Source organism: Lycium barbarum, chromosome 1 (assembly GCF_019175385.1).
Source record: "Lycium barbarum isolate Lr01 chromosome 1, ASM1917538v2, whole genome shotgun sequence".
In the NCBI taxonomy this organism is placed as follows: Eukaryota; Viridiplantae; Streptophyta; class Magnoliopsida; order Solanales; family Solanaceae; genus Lycium; species Lycium barbarum.
Genome location: NC_083337.1, coordinates 159,798,087 through 159,825,748, shown reverse-complemented (window position 1 = coordinate 159,825,748; position 27,662 = coordinate 159,798,087). Strand labels below are relative to the sequence as shown.

Below are 27,662 nucleotides of genomic sequence, written 5' to 3'. Positions count from 1 at the left end.
CAACTTCCAGAAATTGAAACTCCATTATTGTGTCCTCCAGTTCCAACAAACCTTATTATAAAAATTGAAGCAAGGATTAAAAAAAATTGGGATGGAATCCTGGCATAGTGGGCTGGAGTTTCACGTTTAATCGTTCCGAATTATGTTATATGGTGTCGGATTTTCACCTGAAGGAAATTTTCGAACTCTAGCATAGTATGCTGGAGTTCCACTTGTCAAAACTTTGAAATTCAATACCAATTGCTGAGATGTTTCTTCTTTTTGTTGATGACATATTAGTCAAAAACTTTTTTCAGGTCAAAAGAGTGACTAAATATTAAAATTGTGGCTAATATTTGATAACAGGTATTAAAAAAAGTAGTTATTTACCAATTTTGAGTTGTTTTAGCCCACCAGAGAGAAAAATTGAACCTGACTGTTGGATTGGAAGGAGAAGGGTAGCGGGTTTAATTGACAGAGCAAACGGAGGACAGAATTAAGGGATTTAGTGGGGTGGAGATTTCCAGGGAAAAGGAAAAGAGGAAAATAAAGGGTACTAAATGAAAAAGAGATAAAATTGAATCATCTACGCTGTTGTCTACAATTGATAATTTTATCAGGATCTTCACTATTTTGCAGCATGAAGCTAATACAACACATAAAATCTTCATTAAGGAGGCTTGAAATTGACCAATTGTGTTTGGTAAAATGTTTCTCTGTTCATTCTTCTTGAAGGGCACCATGCCATGATGGAACCGTTTGTTAATTGCTATAGAGTAGAAGGCGGAGCCAAGATACGAAGCTTGTGGGTTCGGGGTTTTAATTTTTTAAAATTACAGGGTTCTACATTAATAATACGGAAAAGGGTTAAATATACCCCTGTACTATTAGAAAAGGGTCCAAATATACCCCTTGTTATACTTTGGGTCCAAATATACCCTTTTCGTTATACTTTAGGTTCAAATATATCCCTCAATTATACATTGGTCCATATATGCCCCTCCTCCGTTATAATTGTCCATAGTGAACATGAGATATGATGTGGCAACTGACAACTCGGTGAGGTAAACACCACGTGACATGCCACCTCACCACCCCAACCCATTTACTCCTCTCTTCCCCTTCTTCTTCCACCACTATCATCTCCTTCCCTCCACTTCCTTTGCCTCCATTAGCACACCATCTCCTTAAAAAACACTCCTAATTCAAAATTGTAACTTTAAAAAAATTCTCCTTAAATTGCCTACAATTTGAAGTGACTAAACCATTAATTCAAAATTGAATTTAAAAAAAACAACCAATGCAAACTTATTTGGTAGAATTTGAAACGTTAATATTCTAAACGGCAAAACTAATAAATGAAAACCCAAAACTTTTCATTAATCCAATGGCAATTAACAACTGTTTCCACACCCAAACATTTTGGTTACAAATACCATCCAATAATATTCACCGCTTAACTCGTCGAAATCTACCCGATAGATAATCGCCTGAGATAGTCGAAACCACTGAAAAGGATAAATAAGTTATATTATTAAAAGAGATAATTCAAATGGGGAAGAAAATGAAGTCAGTAGCATCACGACTAGATGGTGGTGTGGTGGTGCTCATGGAGGCAAAGGTTGTGGAGGGAGGAGATGATAGTGGTGGAAGAAGAAGGGAAAGAGAGGGGTAAATGGGTTGGTGTGGTGAGGTGGCATGCCATGTGGTGTCCACCTCACCGGGTTGTCAGTTGCCACGTCATATTTCATGTCCACCATGAATAATTTTAACGAAGGAAGGGCATATATGGACCAAAGTATAACAGAGGGTATATTTGAACCTAAAGTATAACGAAAAAAGGTATATTTTGACCTAAAGTATAACAAGGGGTATACTTAAACCTTTTCTGATAGTGCAGGGGTATATTTGACCCTTCTCCGTTAATAATATGTACATTTTCGATAAAAAATTTAATACAAATATATGGTTCGGAATAAAGCTACTGGGTTCAGCCGAATCCACGCCCGAAGGGCTAGTTCCGCAGAATGAAACTGAGCAAAATATTTGGTCCTTTATCTCCCAGAAATAAAGCCAATAGATCACCGATGACTTAAGAGTCCATTTGGTTTAACTAATTGAAAGTAGCCGACAAGCATTAACTGTTGAAAATATCTTTTAAGTGCTAAAACCGATTTTATAAATAAGCACACGTCGTTTTATAGAAATGCCGAAACTCATACCAAACAGTATTGCAATCCTTTAAACCGTCGTAGGTCTAGTCTATGGCAACCATCACATTCAAGGAAAAATAGGAAAGAACAATAAAGTAACAGTATCAAGCAAAAATTTGTCACCTTTCTCCTTCACATGTGAACAAAATGTATTTATGAAAGTGTCAACTTTCTGTATATGCCATCTTGTAATGCAATTCCTTTTTTTTTTTTTTTTAAGGAATTGTTTGTTTTGATTGCTAACGTTGAGATCAGATAAAGCTGACTACCCAACCTCAAATGCGGTATATTGACAGGGACAAAAGATCATTTTTACAGGAAGGTTACGACTCTCAGTCCTTTTCATAGCACTTTATGCATGGTACATGAACACGCTGCTTCCAACGGAGCAAGCGATCAAATTTTGCGTTGGATGCCAAGCCAGATGCAGCAATTTGGACTTGAGGTTACACGTAATCTCATTTTCTGAGCTGAGATCTTGTCCTGAAATCGCCAACAAAAAGCAATACAAATAAGATGAAAACTAAGTCAGGGGGTTAGATCTGCTACCATTTGATGAATTATGGGCCCTGCACAAGCACATGCGTGTTTGTTACTAACTACCTTGGCGATAAAATCCTCGTGCCAAGTTGCTCAATGACGACCTTCGAGGCCTTGATGTAGCTTGAGAGGTAGGTTTTCTACAAATCAAGGTGTAATGAAGTGTCAATTATTCAACAACAGAAGAAAGACAATAGATCATCTTAGTACAAGGGTTACCTATTTGGATCTTTTTTGACTTCCAGTGTGATGCCATCTTCATTCCCAGTTCCACAAGAAAATACACGAAGACGATCGCTAAATCACAAAAGATTACCCGAATTCATCATACTTACAGAAGGTACAACAAAATGAAAGTACACAGATAGACAACCCATAGAACTATTCATATGTTGGCATAGGTAGAACTGTCATTGAAGGACAAACCTGTAAGATCCAGATGCAAATTGAAGTCCGTCTACATTGAGGCAGCAATCAAACTTATCAAAGATGGCATCATTTGTATACAACTTAGGAAGCTGCCACACAGCATGCATCAAAATCAGAAAATGCTATCAAGCTATTTGATTAAATATCTTTTTCACTCATTACATCATATCACTAACTGTTTATATCTTAGTAAACCTCTGAAAAAAATTTGTCGTGAAGACAGACCTTAGGGCGGAGGTGTTCATGAATCTTATATGTTGCAACTGGGGAAGTCTCCATGTGAGTGTCCCATAGCTATCAAATAATAAACAAATAAGACATAGTTACAGATCCAACAATGACAGCCAATGTAAAAGGTAAAAGAAGGCAATGAGCACTGTAAAATATGAAACACACAAAGTCACAGCTTATTTGTAATGTCACCAAGATTAAGAGAACAAAAAAGATTCCACTAATAAAAGATGAAAGAATCAAAATGAGGTGGCAGTTATAAAGGCAAAAAAGAAAAACAGAAGAGGAAAAGCACAAATCAACAAGCTGAATACACTTTTAAGGAGCCAAAAGATGAATTAAGGAAAATGCTGGACACACAGAATTCCCCAGAATAGATAGTGCAGCACATATTAATACTAACTCTATCCTGTGGATTACTCAGTTTAGTTCTTGAGTATTTAATTGAAATGTTTATATTCGGAATTCATTTCTTTGATGAACGTAATTAGAGATCAATAAACTGCACAGGAAATTTAGTTACGAACTAAAGCTCAGTGTACATATATAGTAAAAGGATTATCGAAATTGAGAAAACCTTCAGAGTCATGTAATCCCGAGTTAAAATATGCCTTCCATCCATTGCATACTTCAAGTCAGATATAGAAGCAATGATCTCACTGAATAATGTTTTAGAGCCACGGCTCCCCCCATCTTGCAGTCTGTAAAAAGTAGTACCATAAGCTGCGGCTCGTTAGAAGTACTGTAAGCAGATTAGAAGCCGCACTGCGTCATACAGATGAGAGAAATAAAACGGAGATGGGTGTAAAACTCACATTTTCACATTGTGATCACATAGTGCGGACTTCCTCATGTCAACAAGCCGGATGAATCCCCGTGAACTACTATAGGCCAACAAATTGCAGTGAAATGGATGGAATTCTGCTGATGTAATCACCTCTACATTGAAAATCGCGCAATGTTCATTCTCATCCTTTATCAGATGGCAGTCTGGTCAAACTTTTGATGCAGAATAAAAGCATATGGTGATGAAACTAAATTAACCTAATGGCATTATTCTATCCATGTCATAAAGTAGATCATCATCTTCAAATTACAGGTCTAAGTCCTTTTCAGGGGGAGGAGCAAGGGCAGCTTCTGATCTCTTTCAAACATTTATAGAGTTCCTTTCTTTCTTTTCTTTTATTCTATTTTTCCCGGAGATGATAGGAGCCATTCTCCTTATATCACAGGAGAACAAGATGTCAGAATGAATGCACTTGAAGAATAAAAAATAATGCTTCTACAAATTCTTGAAGTGTTCTGGCATCATATCATTAGCAGTTCATATTTATAGATTACACCTCCATACTTTTAGAGAATATAAACTGGAGACTTCAAATAATGGTTAACAGAGAGTAGCACCGATGCATGAGATAAGATCCAGTAGGTTATAGAATACAAAATGCTTCGAGAAGAGATCCAGAATCACCTGTAAGATCTTCCATATCTTTTGGCTTCATGTCAACGATATTGAAACACTGATCTCTGACCTCAAGGTTCCACACGTTTATCCTAAGGTCATCTCCAGAGAGGAATGTTTCACCATCACTGTAAAAGTATTAAAATCAGAGTATTATCTAATGCCTACTGTTGAGTTTTTCTGGTACTGATACTTAAAGAAGGATAATCTAGTCTGAACGATCAAGCTCAATCAGAAACACAAACAACAGGTGTTGGTCAAATTTCATTCCAAGTGAGCAAGTTTAAAATTCATAATATTTGCAAGAACACAAGAATACCTATTGTTTGAAATGGAATTGATGTTGAAATCATGAGCATTTGCATACACTCTTCGGGATCTTGTAGAAGCCACATCTGTGATATCTGCAAGCTAGTTACAACAGAAGCTGGAATTACATGATATGACAGCATGACAAATGCATATAATTTAGGGAGAAGTGAAAGTAACAAAGAATGAGAGAACATTTCAGGTTACAAGTAGAATGATTAACACTCTTCCCATGTCATACATGTGATGGCAATGTGTCGTTCACTTTGTTAGTCCATTCTAGACTGCGACCATTAGCAGGAGACAGTTCACTTTGTCCGCTCATGTAACTTCTATCAGCTAAAAGAGAATTCTCTGAAGTCACGGATGAATTGACGTCCATTTGTTTAACTTTCTTTACCTTCTGTTCCTTGATCTGCAAAAGAAACAAATGAAGAAAACAGTAAATTGATATGTACAACTTAGTAAGATTACAGTAAATAGGAACTTAAAAGTGTATCTAAGTTCATCCAGAAAGAACACCCATCTAGCTTTTTTTCGTAATGCACAGACAAAAGTTCCATCTAGACAGACTCTAAACAGGCAATGCAACTAATATTTATATTTCACCAAACAAAGTTATGTACAGAGGAACTGTGTGAAGGCAGAAAACTGTTCTCAAGGTTTTTTTTTTTTTTTTTTTAACTGGTAACTGTATTTTTTCTCAAGGTACATTTTTAGTATCAAATCACATAACATAACAGATGGATAACTTAATCCCCTAAAAGGACTTATCCAAATTTCCAGAAACCTATAAGCCAGAACCCTTTCTTTCTTCAATTTGAACTCGTCTGAAGATTCATTGATACCACAGGAATTTCATACCTTCCAAAGTTTTATCGTTCTGTCATTTGCTGTAAGAAGAAATAATGATCTGTTGAGTTTCGTACACCATCTGATTTTATTAATCTTCTCTTCAATTTCCACACTCTTCAAATAATCAAACTGAAGAAGATGTAACATGATCAGCACCCATAGTTCATAAAGATCACCAATAGTCTATATATGCAGAATTTTAAGTAGCCTTAGGGATGTACTTGAAGGTAGATAAAATAAATATCTAATCATACCTCGGGTTCATGACTCTGGAATTCCGTCATATATTGAAATTCAGGAGGCTGCCTTTGTGGAACATTGAACTGACCAGAGTCAGTTCGAGAACTGTACTCAAGGAGATCCTAGAAGACCATAAAGGTGAACAGATTATGTGATGTGAAGTTTGAATATGGCACTGAAGAAAGTACATAATCTTTTGTGGCTGGACTCATATTTACACAAATGATATTTCCGAAAATTTTGTCCGCACTTCTTTACCAGCATGACGCTCAAAAATCATGACACGTCCACCTTGATCTCCAACAGCCAGATGATCTCCATTCTTGTCAAACTCCATTGCAGATAAAATATCGCCTAACATAAAATGCTTTTTATGTGTAGGTCATCGAGAAATATAAAGGCAGAAATAAAAGTGACACCTTCTTTGGTTCATAATTCCTCTCTTCTTCTTTTTTCAAGTGAGAGGGTAAAATAAGGAAATAAGAACTAGACATTACTTTGCTGCTTTCATTTCTATATAACTGATATGCAAAAAAAGGTCTAGAAGTATAAAGTTGGGCACCAGAAGTCACATGCGAAGGTACCAAAAGTTCATAGGCCACCCAAATTTCTTTTTCAGGGTACATGAGAATTTCAAGATAGATCTATTATTAGATGACGAATAAAATGCGTGTGGATGTAGTCGAACATGCTCAACGAACTGAAAAAATTATTTTCCATTACGTAATCAGTATTGGCTTCAACAACCCCATGCCAACTTTCTGTTGTTTAACAATCCTCATACCCCGCTCTACCCCCTTCTCATTCAAAGGATGCAAAGATCCGTGCCAGTTCTTCCCCTTCCACACATTCGATGTGTTGCTTTTAATGGATTGGTTTGCGAAAAATGTTCCTTCTTTTAGATTCTATGCTAGTGATTCTCCTCACATTATCTGTCAGTTTCGTATACCAACATAGCAAACATGGCTGACAGAAAAGAGTAAACCATAATATCCCTACTATTGTGAGAGTCTCATAACCTTAAGTCCCCAATTGAATTTCCAAAGCAACACCTTATGGAAGTTTAAGATTGATCTATACATATTAAAGGAATAAGAATTAGTTCCGGGACAAGTGGCTTTTTCTCAACTTCATATTCAAAAAAACCGGCTCCTCCTACTTCTACTAGCATTAACCACTCTCTTCTCTCGATTCAATATTGCACGTTCCAAAATTAAGCAATATCCTTTATTCCAGAATTAACAACTGCAACTATTACAATAACAACAACAACAAGTCAAGAACTACTGCTACTGAGCCTCAGTCTCGAGCTAGTTGGGATCAGCTAAAATGTCACCTGCCAGAACTAAACCCGCATCCCAGTTTCTAAATTATCCCTGTATTATCTTTTGTTAATTACAAATAACACGTGTCACTTTCTGTGTGCAACCAAATCAGACAAGTTTACCCAATTAGGCTTCAAGATTTCATGTATAAATCTACAACATCCAAATAAGGGCAGAAAAATTACTTCTGGCCCAATACTTGCCTTCCAATATTTCTTAAAAAGACAGGACAGTTCAAATAAGAATACTACCATTCACCACTTATAATATTCTTTTACTTTTTTTTCCAAATGGCTCCATATTTCTGATATTTCAGAAACAAATATTACACATTTCATTCCAAAGCAAATTGATAAAGCCAAAAAATTGGACCAAAGGAAGGAAACAATTTATAGCAGACCCCCCCCCCCCCCCCCAGCACCCACACCAACACACACACAAAACCCCAAAGAACTACAACAACCCAGTAAAATCCCATCAGGTGGGGGTCTGGGGAGGCAGAGTATACGCAGGCCTTACCTCTACCGTGTGACAAATAGAGAGGTTGTTTCAGATAGACCCCGATTCAAGGAGAGAAGAAAAGAGAGATGAAAAAGCATGAGTAATAATAATCAATAATAACAGCCAAATAATAAGATGATAGAGGGAAAAAAACAACTAGATAAGAAAAATACAAATCAAATAGTAGCATATTACTGGAATTCATTCACGTAAAACGTTTAGTGGTGAAGAAAAGAGAAAGAAATATACAATCTTGAATATATTCACCGGGAGTTTGTTCACCAAAGACTTGAGAGAATTTCCATTCAGTCATAGCTCCTTACTCAAGAAACTAAGACACCCAAGATTTGAGTTTGAACGTATTTACTATTTCTAACAGTTAAAGATTGAATATTGGAGACAAAGAATAAGGGAGAATCTTGAAAATGTTAAGTACTTATAATTTTTATTTCTATTTGGCTAGTGAAGTTCAAGAGTATATTGGGGGACTTTATTCTTGTTATCCACTCGATGTTTCCCGGGTAAAAGAGTTTGTGCAATAACTGTTTTTTGTCTTTTTCTATGAGTAACCAATGGATACACGTACGGTAGTTGATAATAACAGTACACGCAGGGTATGCCATGTGATGGGTAACAGCCCATCTTAAATATTTCTCCCTCTCAAATTATTTGAAATAATTTAACTAGACTCGAAACTTAAGAAAAAAGTGATTTTTAAAATTTATGATTTAAAATAAGTCATACCTATTTATATGGTTGTAAATAATTTCATTAAGAATAAAATGAAATGTTTTATATTAAATAATTTCTAAATATAGAGATGTATCATTCTTTTTAAAATATACTAAGAAGAAAAATAGAAGGAATAGTGTTTATTTGTAGGCGTTTGGCCATGATTTCAAATATTTTTATTTTATTTACTTTCTCCGTCCCAATTTATGTGTTTTACTTTTTTTTTTTTTTGGTATGTCCAAAAAAGAGTCTCTTTCTATATTTTAGAAAGTTGATAATTCGAACATCCTACTGTACATGACAAGTTTATAACCACAAGATTCAAAGGATATTTTAGTACATAAGACACATATTTTATTTAGGACCCAAAAATTCAAAAGCCTCTTTTAATTTCTTATCGTGTCTAGTCAAACTAAGACATTTAAATTGAGACGGGAAAAGTAAAATTTATGAAATTGGAGTTGAAGATAGAGTTGTGTATGATTATATTTTTTGCAAAGGAGAGAAGATAACTCTTTATTTGGAGTTTATGAAGATGGAGTTGAAAAACAGATTTGGAGCACTCTTTCGAATTTAAAATCCAATTCCTAAGTCGGACCTGAAAATTTTATAACCAAACACCTATTTTGCATTATAGTGACAATTTACTCAAAAAAATAAAAGTGAATAATTTTCACGGCCAAATGACTCCAAACCCACTTTTTCTTCATGTCTTCAAGAAATTTATGTAACACACAAGTTGGGACCCGGAGAGTAGTCATTAAAGGAATTGCAAGTATACACTTAATAATTACTAAATTAATTAGTACATGGATTAAGAAATAAAAAAAATCAAATCAAGATTAGTTTGATCTTTTAAATGTTTTATCCATGTAAGGAAAAACCAACCATCTATGCTCAAGCCTTATTAGAACTTAGAAGGCTGACTGGTAAAAAACAAGTCATCCGAGAAGACTTCACTACACTATAGATGGATAAATATCATCCCATGAAATGAAACCAACTAATTTGACTCAGATTTTCAGAACTTCAAACAAAAGGACCCCAAAGATCTTGAAGGTGTACGAAACTAGGGGTCCACAGACCATATCTTTGTGCCATTTTTTAAAATCGTTCTTCAAGAAATGATACAAATGGGTGTCATATATTTTTTCTTCTTTTTTATCCTCAGAGAAATTTACTGTCAGCAAAGGAGCCACTTGCTTTGCTTGGTTATTGTCACTAGTGAGTATTAGAAACAATGCTTTCCACAGAAATCTACAGCTGCCTTCCAAATTTCACAAGCCAAAGGAACATTTATTTTTATTCTCTTCTTAACCCCTTCTTTTGATCCTTCTCCAAGCCAAAATTGCAAGTTGTGTAGTGTCTTCCATTCTTTCTTTGATTTGAATCTTTTAAACGATCGATTAGCAGGGAAAGCTGTTGACAGTGAGAATATTCTCAATCTCGCTAACCGTACTTAACATGGTCAGTTCATGCAGAAACTTGAGTGACCTGAGGTACTGCTTCCTTCACCTTCTGTTAGTAACCAAGACATAGCATGAGTTTAAGTGATCAAGTTTCTAGCCCACAAATACTGAGAAATTCTACTTACATTGGAAACTTCAATCCATAGATCAAGTGTCTTCACCGCTTTGCCAGATTGTAGTGTCTCACGAGCTAAGGACACTCCTTCAGCCAGATTATTAACACGTCCACTAACCAGGAGAGCAGCTGATGCATTTAGTGCCTGTGAATTTATTTGATAGATAAAGTAAGAACTTTGAAGGTGAAAGGAAGTTATTGAAAGTGGAAACAAGCCCTGTTAAGTTTTTAAGAGAAAGGTTCGTACATCTGTCAACAAGCTACGTTCATCAGATCATTTTACAGGGATATTTCAGCATTACAGACCAATAAACTTACAAATGCATCAGCAATCGACCCTTTTTCTCCTGACAGCACACGTCTGAGCATCTCAGCGTTGTACTCTGGACCTCCACCTCGCAAGCTTTCCAGAGTGCAGCGAGGGATGCCAAAGTCCACTATTGAAGGATAATCTTGTCAGACTTTTTTTCAGAAAGACAAAGTTAAATGACTAGTGAAAAACACATTGATCATAATGCATCATTCTTTACTGCAGAGTTCTGCAATGCATATTTAGAGAGACATTCACTGGTTATCCGTGCGAATTGCACAAACCAAAAAAAAAAAAAAGTTTTAACTGGACCTGATATTAACAGGCCACTTACATGGATCAAAGGAGAACTTCTCAATATTGTCTGGTGTGACGTCAAGGACTAACCCAGGGCCTGTAAAATGAATTGTCATAAATAATAGGATGGAAACGTCCAGATCTAATTGCTCAAAAAATAGACAAGCAAAGTCAAAAGCAAAAAACAGCATGAATACCAAACACAATAGATTTACTAATGTCATGAAAAGGGACCATACCAAGAGGACTCATCTCATCTAGGCCTTCTGAGTGAACAACCAATGCTCTTTTCATGCCAAACCTCTGCACTGCTTTAGCCATTTTGTGGACCTATAACAAGAGATTGCTTCATACACCAAATAAATGTAGAAAACACTAAGAAGAATATTGAAACGGGTCAGGAAGCTATGAACCAACAGACAGAATGGAGATAAATATACCAGGTCTTCTTTGTAAACTCCTACTACAGCAAACGGAACTCTTGCTGGGTTCAACATTGGTCCCAAGATATTGAATACTGTCTTTACTTTCAGCTTTTTTCTGATAGGTCTGACAATCTTCATCGCCGGATGGTAGATTGGAGACATCATGAAACCAATTCCAGCTCGATTTACACACTCTTTCACCCCCTGATGCCAGTAACAATGAGATACACCAGCATCAGCCAAGTTGATATCATATATAATGCCAGTTATCCCCAAAGCATCATGCATTTTTCTGTAATACTCTTAACACCATTTATTATAGAAACTTGCTCTTAACACCATTAACCATTGTCCCAAAAGTAAGAGAAAGATATAGCATATCTTTGTCGTCTCTTGGTGGCAGTTAGCAAGAGCAAATAAAATGAGCACATGATGCAGGCAACTTAGATCTAGAATAAGCTCCAGATGAAAGAAAACAGGTACTGCTATTGCCATCATACTACTTGGAAAGTTTCTTATAGTGGATAAGTTAGTGTCAAGAAAGGACAACAGTTGCTTTAGGGGTTATCATCAAGTACAAATGGAATGGGCAATGTGCTGGATTTAGCTCACCGCCTGTTAAAAATGGTGGGTCGCTTGACAACTCATAAATTAGTTTGATAATTGATTTGGTGAATGTCACAACTAATCTTTCTCCTTACAAAGCAACTAACTACATAAACAACAGTAAAAAAAATCATTCTTAAACCTTCGATTTTTAGAACTGCCACATGATGTTAAATGTCCTTAAATCTACAGTTCTGAGCCAATAACAGGAATTTCACCAACCTCAGGGTCCAGCTCAATCACAACGCCCAGTTCTTCCAATACATCTGCGCTCCCACAAGCGGATGAACTTGACCTATTGCCTTGCTACAATTCAATTTCACGAACTTTAAGCCCAAAATGTTCACAATTTTAACGAAATGAAATATGCAGTAAAACGGAAGAACTCTGTCAACCTTGGCTACTTTTGCACCACAAGCAGCAGCAAGTATTGAAGCACCTGTTGAGATATTCACCGTGTTTGCTCCATCCCCTCCTGTCCCAACAATATCAACCGCATCGCCTAAGCCTTCCACTTGTCTGCAATGCTTTATCATTGCCCTTGCCAATCCCACTACCTAACAATCACCATTAGCTCAATGATGTTAACAGATCAGAAAGTAGTGACAAATTCATGTTTGATTTCCAGCTCTCAATAATGACAGATTCTGTGAAATCAGATTCCTAAGCAGAGGATTATACCCCTTAAGGTGTAGGATTGTACATTGAAATGGAGCTTTCACACATTTTCAATTAGGAGCTGTGAATTCAAAAAGCATAGATCTTTTTATAAGGATTGAAGAAAGCAGAATGGGGTGTTGGGAGAAGCATAGAATTCAAAAAGCATAGAGTTTTCTGAAATTTTTTCCTCAGAAAGGAAATACAAAAAGAGGTAACATATTCATTTCAGCTACATTATGCTTTCAAGAGTATAGATAAACCTTTTAGTTACATGTCAATAAGTTGAGGAAGGAACTTACTTCTTCAAAGGTTTCACCTTTAGCTCTCAAAAGAACAAGAAAAGCACTAATTAAAGCTTCATCAGCACCATCCAACAAATAATCAAGAGAATCTTCTGCTTCACATTCCGTCAAATCTTTCCCACTAATTAAAGCATCAATCAACTAAATAAAACAAAAACAAGAACAATCACAAAATTTAAATCAAATTAACAAATACCCAATTCACAATTATATTCAACAAACTTTTTTTTCTTCTTTCTTTACAAAAAAAGTCAAACTTTTACCTCACTAAAGGTGGATATGGATGAATGCTTATTATTGGAATTGTTCAAAGAATAATGAATGGTTGAAAATTTCTTTTGGGTGGTTTTAGCAAGTGGGTTCTTGCCAAGAAACAATTTTGTAACTTCCATTCTTGAAAATGGCCTGTTTGCAGTTACTGATACCGCTGAAAATGGAATGTGGCATTGAAACAAAGCCATTATTTTTTCACTGTGTCAAATAAAAAAAAAAAAAAAGCTGATTCAGTTACACAATTTAATGAAGTGAACCTGAAGAAGGGTTTGTTTTTTGGTGGGTTGTTGTAATAAATATAGAGAAGGAGATCTAGTCCATGTGCACTAGTTTGGTGAAGGGTAACAGAAGGAATATCAATCATATGGAATTATTAAAAATGGTGGACATGTTGGAGTAGTAGTATAATTTTTTTAATGGGGGTGTTTTTTTATTTTTTTAAATTTTGTATTATTATTATTACAATCAATTTGAAGGAGGGCCTAGATTCATATATTAGGGTTACTTTCCAGAAAACCTAAGACCTATGTGCCATAGCCCATAAATATGATTAAGATTTAAGAAAGCAACACGTTACTAAGCATATTAACTGGTCAATTTAATTTATAATTTTTTAAATTTATTATCCTATTGATAAATATTTAAAGCATTTATAAACTAAGTTGCTCGGACTCTCCAAAATTGCCGCCGCACCTGTGTCGGATCCGACATGCACTCGTTGATATTTTTGAAGAGTCTGAGCAACACAGTTTATAAGCCTAAGCACTTCTATGTTTGATATGCAGTTAAATATATTTATTAGCTCATTTTAATTTGTAGATCAAGTTATTTTATTTGATGTAAATGTTGAGTGCATAAATAATTTGTCAAACGCAAGTATAGAAAGCGATAATAACGTGCGGATAAGTTCAACTAATATCGAATCATCGATATTACTGTACATTGTAGGTCATTGCTTCATTTTTGTTCATTTAATTATGCATAAATGCTCATGAACTCCATCCATATTTTCAAAACCATTAGTTTTATCGATCTTTTTTTTTTATCCTTCACGGAACTACATTATGCGGAATAATATCTAGTGCACCTAGAGATTTCATCGTTTTTTTTTTTTTAATTTGTTCGGTGAAGCAATAAGGGAAATGGAAAACAATCTAGTGGTTGATAACCAATTTCACTACTTAAAACAGATATTACATTAAAAAGGTTTGATAACAAAAACACAAATTGATCCCGTTTGGACATGGTTTGGATATTTTAAGGAATATTTTCTCTTATAAACATAAAAACCGTACAAGTTGTAAAAACTATCAAAACATTCTCAGTTCTTAGACAATCTTACCAAATGAGCAAGTCATATGTCACGACCCAACCCCGTAGGCCGTGACTAGTGCCCGAACTGGGCACCCGAACACACTCATCAATTCTGAATCACATACAAATAGCGTATACGGACACAAATATCACACGCTGCCACAAATCATATCAAACTCAGAAGGGACGGCGGAATACACATCGTCGAATATATACACACATATACAAACATACAGACCATTTAGGCCGCATCAAAATCTGATAGATTGGCGGAATGTACATCGCCAGATCTGTCTCAGACACATTTCAAACACAACCATATATGTACATATATATCAGAAGCCGACTAGGCTATCAAATGGCACAACGGCCCAAAACATATACAAATGCACGCCGACGAGACTGCCATGGCCAGTGGGATCATACAAACACACCTGAACAGAAGTAGGCACAACCCACATATACGTCTACAGACCTCTAAACAGACCAACCGAATCATATGGTGGGACAGGGCCCCGTCGTACCCCTGAACAAATACATACATATGTAGCGAACGAAGATATATACCAAAATGTAGGCTCCGGAATAAGAGGAGCACTCCAAATAGCAAAAGAGGGTGTCCTAAACTGGTGGATCACCAAACTGTGCGTCTGTACCTACGGGCATGAAACGCAGCCCCCCCCCCGAAGAAAGGGGGTCAGTACGAAATATGTACTGAGTATGCAAAACAGAAGATACAGAAAATAAATTTGAGGCATAAACGAAATAGTAGTACAGAACATAAGTGCAAACCCAAAATATCAAAATGTTTACTCTCAAAATATAAGTCATGCATAGGGCACAGAGAATATGGTCGCCCGCCCGTCGATGGCGCCATAACACAGCATAACACCAGAAGGTTTCAAATCTCCGTATCCCCGTCACACATCATCACAACATATCATAAGCCATATCACAGCATAACTCCATAAACAGAACCCGGCCCTATGGCGAGGTCTCGGGAACCGTAACACAGTATACTGCCGAATATATCATAGTGCGCACGATCACAAAATCGGCCCGGGAACCGGCGAACGATATCATAATAATGGGCACGAGCAGAGTAGTGCGGAAACTAATGCAATTTACATATCAAAACATTTATGAAACTGGACATAATCATATGACAACCCGTTAGGCAAACTAGTCCGGACAACTGATCAATACGGAGTTTATCTCACAAAAGTACTTCTGAAATCGTATTCATAGTTCAAAATGTAAATCAGAATATCATGGAGTAATCAAAACATTATTCTTTAATAGCTAAAGTCATAAGCAAAAGTCTCTTTTCGATATCGAACAAAGTTAAGTCAATTAGGGCAACGAAGGAGACTCGGGGCTAGAGGGCCCACCTCGGTCCAAGTCGAGGCGGCGTACAAATTTTACAGACCTTTGACCTTATGGAATCAACCATGAAAGCTTAGGGGTGATTCGATCATGTTTACGAAAGTTACGAATGTTTGAACGTTTCTTTTCAATAAAGCATAAGTTTCTAATTCAATTTCACTGAATAGAATAGTGCTAAAAGTAAACTCGGATTTCTATGAATAGAATGATCCCCGAGGTTCAAACTCAAACCTAGTACATCTAGGACATGCCAAGAGAAGAAAAGCAAAGCTTTACATATCTTATTCGCTCCTTACGCCTCTCCAAATTCAAATCCCGTTTCGTCCAAAATCTACATTTGGTCACATTTACCAAATATTAATCATAAGGTTTAAAAGTTCAATCTTAACCAATACTTGTCTACAGAAATTTGGGCAGCATCTCCCCTATACATACAACATCCCCGAGATTTAACTCGGCTCAAATATCAACAACCATACCAACAACACTACCAATAATCATCAACAATCGATTAAAAACGCATTCTAACATAAATAGTCTTCTTTTCCAAACAATGCAACAACTTCCAATCCAACTTACACTTTCAAGTCAATATCAATATTTCCATATTCATACACTAATTTAAGATCATTCAAACATAGGCCAAGAATATTCCAAGCCATATATCCAATATTCAACAATTCCATCAATTCCATATTCCATCCAAAATTCTTACATATACAACAAAACCATCACAACACATTTTCTACTTTCAAATTCATAATCAACAACAACAATCCACACTTTAACAACTTCATTTTCACAATAGCATAAAATCACACTAAGATGGCATAATCTTCTATAATCAATTTCAATGCCAACTTAAACCATTTAACCTTCATTTACATTATAAGGATCACAACAACACAACCAACATATTAAACAAAATTAGTTCATTTCCATTTTTCTCTTCCACACCACACGGCTCCATACCCATTTTACAACTTCAACCAAATTCATTCAACTTCCATTTCCAATATAAATTCCACCATAACCACAACTAGAATACAACATAAAATTCAACTCATCTTGCTTATACAACATTACACACACACACACGGCCACATGTATATTTGCACACCCACTTTGTAAACTTCCATATTTTCATAATTTCTACTCATTTCTACATACTACAACATAAACAAACCTTCATAACATAATAAAAAGGAATTGATTCTTACCTTTTTCTCCAATCTTCTTCACTTGACCAAGTTGTCAACTTGATGAAACAAGTGCCCTTTCTTCCAAAATAACTACACCAAGTTGTAAAGGACCCTTGAATTAGTGGAAATACCACAAGAAAATAATTTTTGGAGGAAGATTTTAAGGAGCTAAAATTCCATGGTCATGGCCGAATACCTTGCTTCTTTAGCTCTTGTTGTTCTCCTTTCTAATTTTCTTGAAGTTTCTAGGTGTTTAATGACCATTAAATGATCCCTTATATTAATTATCACATGGATAATTTCCCATGGGCTTGGGCCATTATACCATGGCCGGCCACCCCTTGCAAATTTGGGCCTCATATTTTTTTTTGGCCTAACCCGGTTGGTCCCGAGTTGGGCCTAGCCCACTGACCTTTCGACCTTAAAACGTCCATATCTCCTTGTACCGACGTCACCTGGGAACCCACGACCTATGGTTGGAAAGCTAATTCAATTATCTACAACTTCTATTTCTTGGTAATTTTCCAAATTCCAAACTTATAATACCGTTTTTGCCCCTCGAAATCAGGTCACCCGAAAACGTTTTCTTAAAAATATTCGTTTCGAGGGCTTCCACTTTGATTTGGCCCAAGGGTCCTTCATGAGTTGTGTTTAACTTTACATATGTGATTCATATGACTTTTCAGATGTTTCAAAAAAATCTCGATGTGTGGGCCCCACCTCAGCGAATAATCCGACGTTCAAAAATACGGGATATAACATCATAGTTCATAACAAAATTAATAGTTAATTCATAACAACCGGCTCAAAATTAATACTAGAAGACCTTTCTAAAAATACAACATCAATTGATCAAATTTTAGTTCAATAAATAAAATTAAACTATGGGTCTTTGTTTACAAAATTAAAAGGTTGGTAGACATAAATAAAATTTGGTGGAAGTTAATGAGATTGGTAAATGATTGATGAGGTTAATTGTTAAAAATATCTATCAACTTATGGGTCTTTTTTTACAAAATATAAATTTATGGATTAAATTTTATATTTAAAAAAATTGAAACCATGATTTCAAATCTCAAATCATGTCTTTTTGAATAATTTGGGGTTTGAAATCATGATTTCAAAACTCATGGCCAAACGCCTACTTAAGAAATGTACTGGCTCAGCATCTTCCTTCATTGGTGATAGGGTTGTACAGTAACTATTATAGAGTTTTTAATTCTAAATTAAGGTATGTGGGCGTATGGTGACAAATCGTCAAAAGAAGGATGTTAGGCTGTTGGCAACAACCCTAGGACATTTATGTCATATGCTTTTCAATAATATAGGAATTAATAGGCAACTTTGAATAGCACATATTGTTATTGCATCCACTCTAGGATTTCATGAGAATGGGTTCACCATTGCTTTAAGATAAGATATAAAATTTTATAGTGACATCGATTTCTCGTCGTAGATTATCCCATGGAGTTTTTTTTTTTTGTTTTTTTTTGCTTTTGAGACTTGGTATAATTAGAAAGAAAGGAAAGAAAGTCATCTGATGCAATATAAAATAAAAACACGTTTTTTACTTGGTTAATAATATAAAAAGGAAGGTCAAAAGGCAGCTTTAGAAAATAATAGCAAAAAAGTGCAAGAGCTAGGGATTGAATCCGTGACCTTGAGGATGTAAACACAGCTTCTACCCAGTGCTCCACTCAGCCTATTTTGACCATGTGTTCCTTTAGTTAATATTAGATATATTTTCAGAATTATACACATAATATATCGAGTTTAGTCGAGTGACCATGTGTTCACGTGATCCAAAATTTATGCATAAATTCGCCCCTGATTGCATCCATTAACCCATATTTTTCCTATCCATTGATCACATTTGAAGAAAACGGAAGAAACGATCACTAATGCAAAGCCTGATATTTAAGTGGAGCTGGATATAGGGACGGGCTTATATATACTTCCCTAAGCTTTGAACCTGTGATATTCTTTTCATTTCTCAACCAAACTCCTAATAATGGTGAGTGTGACGGTACATGGTAAGTGTTCTTCTCAAACTGATAGCTGCAAGATATGTGTCTTTCATACATACATTTATCACTTAAGCACGGTGTAATAAGTATTCTTAATTTAATTTTGTAGCTACTCCGATGAACTTATTTGATTTGGTGTAAAAAACAGGTTCAAGTGCATTAAGCTTCCTAATTTAACCTGGTGTGTCATGTTTTAAACATCACCACCGGGATTGTTGAGCTAGGCCCATGAAGACCGCTCTATTTAACTAGGAAGACGCAGTGCTCATTAGCGAGTGGCCCACAATTCTGGATTGGGACTTGGGAGCTATGGACTCAAATCCAATCCTTTTAAACAGAAATTTAGAGTGCTACCTTTTGTGGATTAAAAGGGCAAATTTGAACCAGTTAAAACATAAAAGCCAAGGGACAATCTTTATGATATAATCATATAAAAATAATGAATCACACCCTTTAACCAGCTTTTGACTGGGATTGAGTTTCTTTCTTTTCCAGTATACCTAGGCATTGCCCCCACCAAAAGTTATTTGAGATCTCAACTGTACTGTTGGCCTCTATTTAGATGGCTTTTGTTACTGTAGATATTGTTTTTTTAAGGCATGTTTCAAATAATCATACCATATTCTCTTTTTGAACCAGTAAATTTAAGTTAACAAAGCACCACATAGAGCTTTACCAAATTCCAATCTTAAAGATGGATGAACATTATCAAGTAGATAAGTGAACAAACGAGGGAAAAGAAATGCTTATAATTCAAATTGAATACTATATTTTCAATCATCTGTACACATTGCAAGTAAGAGCTCAACAATAAGTTAAATGACCAACAAATCTCTGTTTAAATAGTAACCCAAGATGGACATCTAGCAAACCAGAAGTTCAAGTCCCTATATTTTCTTGTCTAACTTCTAAAGATTCACAGCTACTTTGCTACATAAAATTTTTTGTTTTTCCATTCAGTCGTTCCTTCCAGAAAAAGGACCAAAGATCCAAGTTTGGTGTTCAAAACACGAACTTCTGTCATATCCTCTGCCATATTTAGAATTGTTTTTCCTTAGTATTGCCGTCTTGAAAGCTGAAAATCCTTATTTGGCCTTGGATAGTGAGGATTCATATAGCGGATCCCGACTTTGTCAGGATTGAGGCGTGGATGTTGTTGTATCATCTTGCACACTGATACGACTGAGGAAACCACTTCGTGAACAAATGGTGTTTCAGCTTTATAACCAAAACAAAAATACCATAACACGGTATGTGCATAAATGCCACCAACAAATACCTGAAAATAGAAACAGGGTTGTTCAGTTTCTTGATTAAGGATATCAACAGTAGATCTGGTAGTTTATTTGCTTAAACAAATTCATGAACTTTATCGTAGAGTTTAGGACTAGATAGGAAGGACATACCACAAAGGTGATAATGCAGATGATAGATCAAGGAATGGATAAGGCCACCTGTTTAACAAAATAACATCGGTGCTAATTAATCGATTAAACAAGAGTGAAAAATGTAACAACACAGGAATATAGCATTATCATTACCAGATTGAGATGCAAGCATGAACAGCCCATTGGAAAATAACATAAATTCCTGTCCACAGGAAGAAGTATCCAATCCGAAACCACGGGAATCGCTGTAATAGCATAACAATAGGAAACTGATGGTCAGTTACTGTATTAAATCTATGAACACTACATTTGGTATCAATGGAACTAGGCAACTCACCAAGCAATTCAGAGCAGTATCACCAAGTAGAAATATAACATTGACTGAATGCATATTAATAATCCACTGCAAGATAGATGACAAAACATTTATTAGAAACAAAGATAGATTTCCAAACAGTAATGTGCGGAACTTCACTGAGGTAATGTAGTCTACTTACAAAATTTAACTTGTAGCCTTTAACGGTCAGATACGGGACAAGTAGGAACCAGAAAACACAATCTGTAAGCGTTACAGCCCCTGCAATCATCTATAACAATAAAAAGGAACAAACTTTATTTGAAAAACAGTCTAAAGTTGTTTACTTTGCATCTGAAATTTCATTGACTGAATCGTGATATACCTGGAAGATTATTTGAAAGGCATATTCCCAAAACTCAGCAGTTTGGCGAGAAGGCTGTTCTGCATTTTCCACCATATGTTTTGCAGCAATTGTACTTTGTGAACCATACTCAGTATCTAACCTCTCAATATCAGTTCCATCAATACCAACTTTGTTGTGAGACTTGTAACATCCATACATTGACAGAACAGACCCGATCTACATAAATAAACATTATAACACAATAACATAAGCAACATAATAGATGAAAAATGTACCTATTGACCATGAAACATTTTGCTTCACTTACCGCGAAATAAATAGTAATTAGTGTGAATGTCCACCTGTCCACAGCAAATATCAAATGTTAAAATTGTTTAAAGGCATGAGTTTAGTTAAGAAATTGAACTACAGATAGACCTCTCTATAACAAGATTTCACTATGACAACCAAGTTTTCTATAACAACAAAAAAAGTATCCAGACAAAACAATGCCTTTATAAAGAAGTTTGGCTTTACTTACTGAGTGTAATAGTAAAAAATTTCGCCTCCATCAACGGTAACATTAAGGATTAGCAACAAGAGAAGAATCAAGAAGGCAAAGACTCTGAATGCAAGAAGCCAAGCAGGGTGTATAGTTTTGAGACATGGCCTCCAAACTTCATCTTGATACAATAAGCCAGGGGACTCTTTTTTAGGTTCACTGCTTCCATTTTTTCGAATTCGAGGACCTTCATACTTAGTTATAAGGATTGCTGCAAACACCATTGAAGCTAAAACCCAAATGCAACATAGCAAAAACCTCCAATTAAGCCAGTAACTAGAAACTGTTGTACTAACAGTCATTACTGGCTGCCAAGAATTCTTTGGGGCTCTTGTTAAAATACTCATTATAACATTGGTATAATTTCTTACTAATTTTTTTGAAAATAATTGAAACCCCAAAGGCCTGAAATTAATATCAAGGTGAAAAAGAATATGAAAATAGAGAGAGTGGAGGTTGTGATATGATCTGTAAATGTGGTGGGGAATATGTAAGTAAAAAAGATAAAGCAAGGCTAAGGCCAAAGCTGAAGTGTATAAAGCAAGTTTGTCATGCAAATACCAAGAATGTACATAAGAGAGAGAGAGGGGAATTGTGGACAATGTATATAACAAGAATATTTGTACAGTTTAGAACGACTTATTGGGTTGTCAGAAAATGCAAAACAAATGGCAAGAAATTGACCAACATTGATGTCTGAAAGTAAGCAAAGATTCCAAACTTTTCAGCATATATTTGTACAGTAAGATATACAAAAGTTTGTGTTAATATCACTTTTGGTCCCTTAATTTTTGATAAATTTTAATTATAGTCATTGCAATATTTGAGAAAGCATATTTGACCTTCAATTAATTGAAACGTGCACTTTTCGTCCCTTTTCTTGTGAATATACACAAATTTATCATGATTATCAATTGTTCCACCACTTAATTGTCCATTTGTTATGTTAAGCTTGTATTTTTATTCTATATTTGACAGTAATTTTCTTCTAAACTAGTCTAAATATAATATATTACCTACATAAAAGGGATAAAAAAAACACATCCAATTAATTAAAGTTAAATATTCGTAGTCAGGTAGCACAAAGACAAAGACTGATGTGGTTTGCTTTTTTTTTTTTTTTTGCCGAACTGATGCGGTTGCTTTTCTTTGAGCCGAGTGTCTTTCAAAAACAGTCTCTCTACCTTCATGATAGAGATAAGATATGCGTATACTCTACCCTAGGTATGTTGTTGTCATAGTCAGGTAGCACAAAGACTAAAATGAGAATTTCCAAATAATTGAGGGACCTAAATGCTATTTCCCCTAAAAGTTTAATAATTTAATGCAATTTTTTCGTATAAAAGCTGGGAATTAGATGGTAAGTACTTAATTGTAAGCCAAGGAAAGCTATTGGGATGCTTACTGAGGAAAGAAAGACAAGGCGGTGGGGGTGTACGATATTGGGATGCTTACTGGGAAAAAAAAGACAAGGCGGTGGGGTGTAAGAGATGCTCTGCTTCTTTGCTTTTAAGGATTTTCTTTTTTAATTATTAAAAAAAAAAAAAAAAAAGAGAAAAAAAATTGATAAAGAGAAAGAAAAAGGATGATGTTCTTTGAGGACAAGGTTTTTATTTATTATCCCAATAAGATCTGCTAATAAGGGTATAGTCTACAAGCTAAAGTCACCATTTCTATTACTCTATATGCCCATGCAAATATAAAATTGCAAGAACATCGTAGATAGTATTATTTTATTCTGGTATAGTTTTGTTGCACTCTTTTAGTCTTTTGAATTTTAAAATGGCATAGAAAGGTGGCAAGCAGAAGGACCCACCTCCTCTGTGTTTGTGGATTTTGTGTTTGATTGCTTATCGAGTTTTCTTGTTTAACACAAAAAAGAAATATAGTACTCCCCTGTTCCAATTTATGTGTAATTTTTTTTTTTAGTTTGTTCCAAAAAAATATTATTTTTATATGTAAAAATAATTTAATTTTATGACATAATTTATCGCCGTATAAATTTTTAAAACTTATTTTAAATCACAATTTAAAAAGTTTTTTTTTTAAACTTTGTGTTTAGTCAAATCGAGTCACATAAATTGGACGGAGAGAGTAGTTGTGTAGCACTATCGACTATGTAAAGCTTTGTGAGTTACCAAAAAAGAAACAATGCACTTTGCATAGATTTAGGTAGTTGAAATGGTACTAATGGCAAGTCTTCGACATATATCATAAGCTCAACGAAGATTGTATTGACTCAAGAAAGAAATGTCTTCTTTTTGTTAGTTTCTTGTTATGCGAGATCAGTATTAAATTGCCATACATATAAAGGCTCGAATGCTAATGGAATGGTTTTTTTCTTCAATGAGACCTGCACTATGTTGTATAAAGATATAAAATATGTACCAATGAATGTAAGATAGGTGTCTTTTATATATATATATACACTCCTGTTTATCAGTAGACTATAATTAAGTGGTGGAGTTTATATTTTTACTTTAATTTTTAACTGCTAGACTTTAAGGCTCCGTTTGGATATGGTTTGAAATTATGTTTGGACATGTAATTTGGATATTTTAAGAAGTATTTTCTCTTATAGACATAAAACCCCCATAAGTTTGTGAAAACTATCAAAACATTCTCAATTCTTATACAATCTTACCAAACGAGCAAGTCATAGTTCATAACAAAATTAATACACTAATTCATAACAACCGGCTCAAAATTAATACTAGAAGACCTTTCTAAAAATACAACATCAATTGAACAAATTTTAGTTCAATAAATATAATTAAACTATGGGTCTTTTTTTACAAAATTAAAAGGTTGATAGACATAAATAAACTTTGGTGGAAGTTAATGAGATTGGTAAATGATTGTTGGGAGTAATTGTTAAAAATATCTACCAACTTATGGGTCCTTTTTTACAAAATATAAACTTATGGGTTAAATTTTATATTTTAAAAAGTTGAAACCATGGTTTCAAATCCAAATCATGCCTTTTTGGATGATTTGGGGTTTGAAACCATGGTTTCAAACGCATGTCCAAACGCTGATTTGAAACCATGATTTCAAAACTCATGGCCAAACGCCTACTAACTTTATTGGCTTGGTATAAATACTTAATGCGGGTAAATGTCAAGCCTTTCTCAATCCATTGCGTTTCTTCTTTTCCTCGTTACTTCATCAGTGCATTAATTAATGTAGCAACAGAAAAAACCTTACCGCTCTTAAAAAAAAAAAAAATACAAGAAAAACTATTTTTGAGTAAAACTCTTTAACTGTATTCAGTGGCGAAGCCAGGATTTTTCACTAAGGGGTTAAAAAATATAAAAGACTAAGAAACGAGGAAACTAAGGGGGTTCAACATCTACTATTTATACATAAAAAAAATAAGTTAACCTTGTGTATACATGGTAATTGTTTGCCGAAAGGGGTTCGGGTGAACATCCAGGCCACCCCTTGGCTCCGTCCCTGACTCTATTAGTACACATTAGTTCACATTAAGGGGTCGTTTGGTAGATAGTCGAAATTATCCCGGGATTATAATCCCGGGACTAATTTATCCCATCTATTGGGATTATTTTATACCATCTTTTAGATGGTATAAAATAATCCCAGTATAAGTGGGATAAGAAGGTATAAGCTGGGATATCCCAGCACTAATTTTTGTACCATGTTTGGTACAAGGTATAAATTTATCTCGGGATTAATTTATACCTTCTACCAAATATGGTATAAAAATTAATCTTGGGATATCCCAGCTTATACGTTCTGCCAAACGACAAGGGTATTAGATGTATTTATAACTGCTGACAAAATGTGGAGTCGACCATACAAAAATAAGAAATCAACACATAATAATTTTGGAGGTAGAGTTTAAGCCCTAATCCGTTTTATTCCGTAATCATTGCATATACTATTCAGGAGTCTACTTCAATCAAAAAAAATTCAAAAGAAAAGAAAAAACATCTTGTATTATTCACGGGTTTAGTCTCTAACCCAAAAAGTTTAAAACGAAAGGAAAAAAGAAAATAATCATAAGGAAAGTATTGGGTGATGTGGACAAGTCGGGTGGGGGGTCACATACATAGAGCATGAGAAAGCAGACGGTTAAACTGTTAACGCGTATAGAATAGCGTACACGCCATACTCCATAATGAAAGAAAAAACAAAAAACGCATATTAGTCTTTGTTTCTTTGATTAAGAAGTGGACTCTAGTCGGTGAAGGGTCCACATTCTAACACCCCTTTATGTATGTCCCACAAATTACTTCATCCCCTTTGTTTTTGGGATGAAAAGATGGTCAAACTTGATCAACAAGCAACGTAATATCCCTCCACCTCTTTTCCCTCTTTTTAAGGTTTTAGTTTCCCAAATTAATTTGGAGGTAAAATTAGAATTTTTATTTTTATTAAAGATTAAAAGTACACAAGACTGTTCAGTTGCACATCCCATCATTTTTCCTTATCTCTATGCAGTCTAAGGGTCGTTGATACAAAGACTTTGAACCTAAGAGTTTTTGAGAATATTATTATAACTGAAAATTTTCGGGGCTACTCATACCTTTTTAATTGAAAATAAATAAATAAATGCCTATCTATAAAGAGCCGAGTTGCAAAGAGAAAGTTCTCACAGAGAAATAATAAGTGGGAGAAAAAGTGAAATTACAATCCACTGACTACGAGATTGTAGCCTAACACCTATAAGTCCCTTCCCTTTTAACATGATGAATTTGAACTCAACGTATATTGAGAAATATTTTATCAGGCGTAGGCACCAAGTCTCTTGATTATGAATATCAAGAGGCTCCCACTTAAAATATTTTATCTATAACACTAGTTTTCCTGTTATGTGATTTGTAAACATTCTATATTTCAAAGCTTTGCTATACACACTACAAATGTACGTCTATGAACACTTAATTGTTTCTTGCAGCACATGTTAACAGGAGAGTTAAAGTGAACCCTGCAAACTGTCGGCACAAATCTTATTTTAGAAACGCTTTTTTCAACCAAAGTTTACTTTTTCTTGGCAAGAAAGTTTTTACTTTTTCTTAGCAACAAAGTTTTGAAGTTTTAAAATATCATACTTGGACAAACAAATTCAGACAGGTAAGGCTGAAGAATACTTTCACAAGCAAATCCCTAGCCCTTAATGGCGGTTGGAATTTGGTGTCTCAAACTTGTTGGAAGATTCCAAACCAACGAAACCAGCTGCTCATGAGAGATTTATCATTTTCAATGACTTTTGCGACATCATTCTCCCACCGATCAAGACCTTAAAATGAACATTACATTACTATATCCTCTATAAATATAATGAAATACCTTATGAAAATTCAAAAAAAATATTAATATTTAATAAAATAAAAATATAATAGTTATTTGCTGTAAATTTTATGAATTTTCACAACGAATTTCATTATATTTATAGAGGATATAGTAATGTAATGTTCAATTTGAGGATATAGTAATGTAATGTTCATTATATTTCATTATATTTGAAGAGTAGAGTAACAAAAGATACTCGCATATTGAGGATCATAACAATGATACGTCCTGCTAGGAGAAAGAGGAAATACACATTATGAGATTTAAATGACCCAATAAGAATAGCTAGACCTGCCACCAGGCTCCTAAACTGCCTCTGACCAAGACAAAAAAACACTAGGCTTTGAGGTTATATGTACAGACACTATGCAGGAGTGAATGTTTCAGGTTGATTGAGAAAATGAGCTATTGATCCTTACATGATCATTGCACAACCCTTACTCCATCAATCATAGCTTTGAGGTTGAGTTAAAGGACATGTTTCGATATAAAGACTACTTTGGAGAAGCAAAACATACGAATTTATGCAGCCAAGGACAATGCAGCCAATGCT

At 34.9% G+C, this 27,662-nt stretch overlaps 3 protein-coding genes across 4 annotated transcripts; all 3 read right to left on the bottom strand.

Moving 5' to 3' along the window:
* Window positions 1–2,296: 2,296 nt before the first annotated feature.
* On the bottom strand, window positions 2,297–8,597 carry LOC132601443 (serine/threonine protein phosphatase 2A 55 kDa regulatory subunit B beta isoform-like). Of its 2 annotated transcripts, XM_060314525.1 has the most exons (14): window positions 8,334–8,597; window positions 6,509–6,612; window positions 6,273–6,380; window positions 6,028–6,147; window positions 5,405–5,578; window positions 5,174–5,265; window positions 4,864–4,982; window positions 4,208–4,331; window positions 3,970–4,093; window positions 3,387–3,455; window positions 3,159–3,250; window positions 2,952–3,029; window positions 2,796–2,872; window positions 2,297–2,675 (listed from the first exon to the last, which is right to left on the bottom strand). In XM_060314525.1, exons 1-14 carry the CDS (start codon window positions 8,395–8,397, stop codon window positions 2,545–2,547), a joined length of 1,476 nt encoding a protein of 491 aa, XP_060170508.1. In that variant the 5' UTR covers window positions 8,398–8,597; the 3' UTR covers window positions 2,297–2,544. The 2 variants fall into 2 exon arrangements, with proteins under 2 accessions (XP_060170508.1, XP_060170513.1); XM_060314530.1 differs by lacking the exon at window positions 8,334–8,597 and having other exon boundaries at window positions 6,517–6,612.
* A 1,281-nt stretch (window positions 8,598–9,878) lies between these two features.
* On the bottom strand, window positions 9,879–13,691 carry LOC132601436 (anthranilate phosphoribosyltransferase, chloroplastic-like). The gene is made up of 10 exons (XM_060314518.1): window positions 13,264–13,691; window positions 12,998–13,141; window positions 12,434–12,595; window positions 12,261–12,344; window positions 11,448–11,636; window positions 11,247–11,337; window positions 11,045–11,104; window positions 10,719–10,837; window positions 10,411–10,545; window positions 9,879–10,334 (listed from the first exon to the last, which is right to left on the bottom strand). Exons 1-10 carry the CDS (start codon window positions 13,459–13,461, stop codon window positions 10,290–10,292), a joined length of 1,227 nt encoding a protein of 408 aa, XP_060170501.1. The 5' UTR covers window positions 13,462–13,691; the 3' UTR covers window positions 9,879–10,289.
* Window positions 13,692–19,936: 6,245 nt separating this feature from the next.
* Window positions 19,937–22,429, bottom strand: LOC132625861 (uncharacterized). The gene is made up of 8 exons (XM_060340459.1): window positions 21,773–22,429; window positions 21,560–21,593; window positions 21,271–21,468; window positions 21,088–21,177; window positions 20,928–20,993; window positions 20,744–20,835; window positions 20,609–20,656; window positions 19,937–20,481 (listed from the first exon to the last, which is right to left on the bottom strand). Exons 1-8 carry the CDS (start codon window positions 22,138–22,140, stop codon window positions 20,364–20,366), a joined length of 1,014 nt encoding a protein of 337 aa, XP_060196442.1. The 5' UTR covers window positions 22,141–22,429; the 3' UTR covers window positions 19,937–20,363.
* Window positions 22,430–27,662: the final 5,233 nt, after the last annotated feature.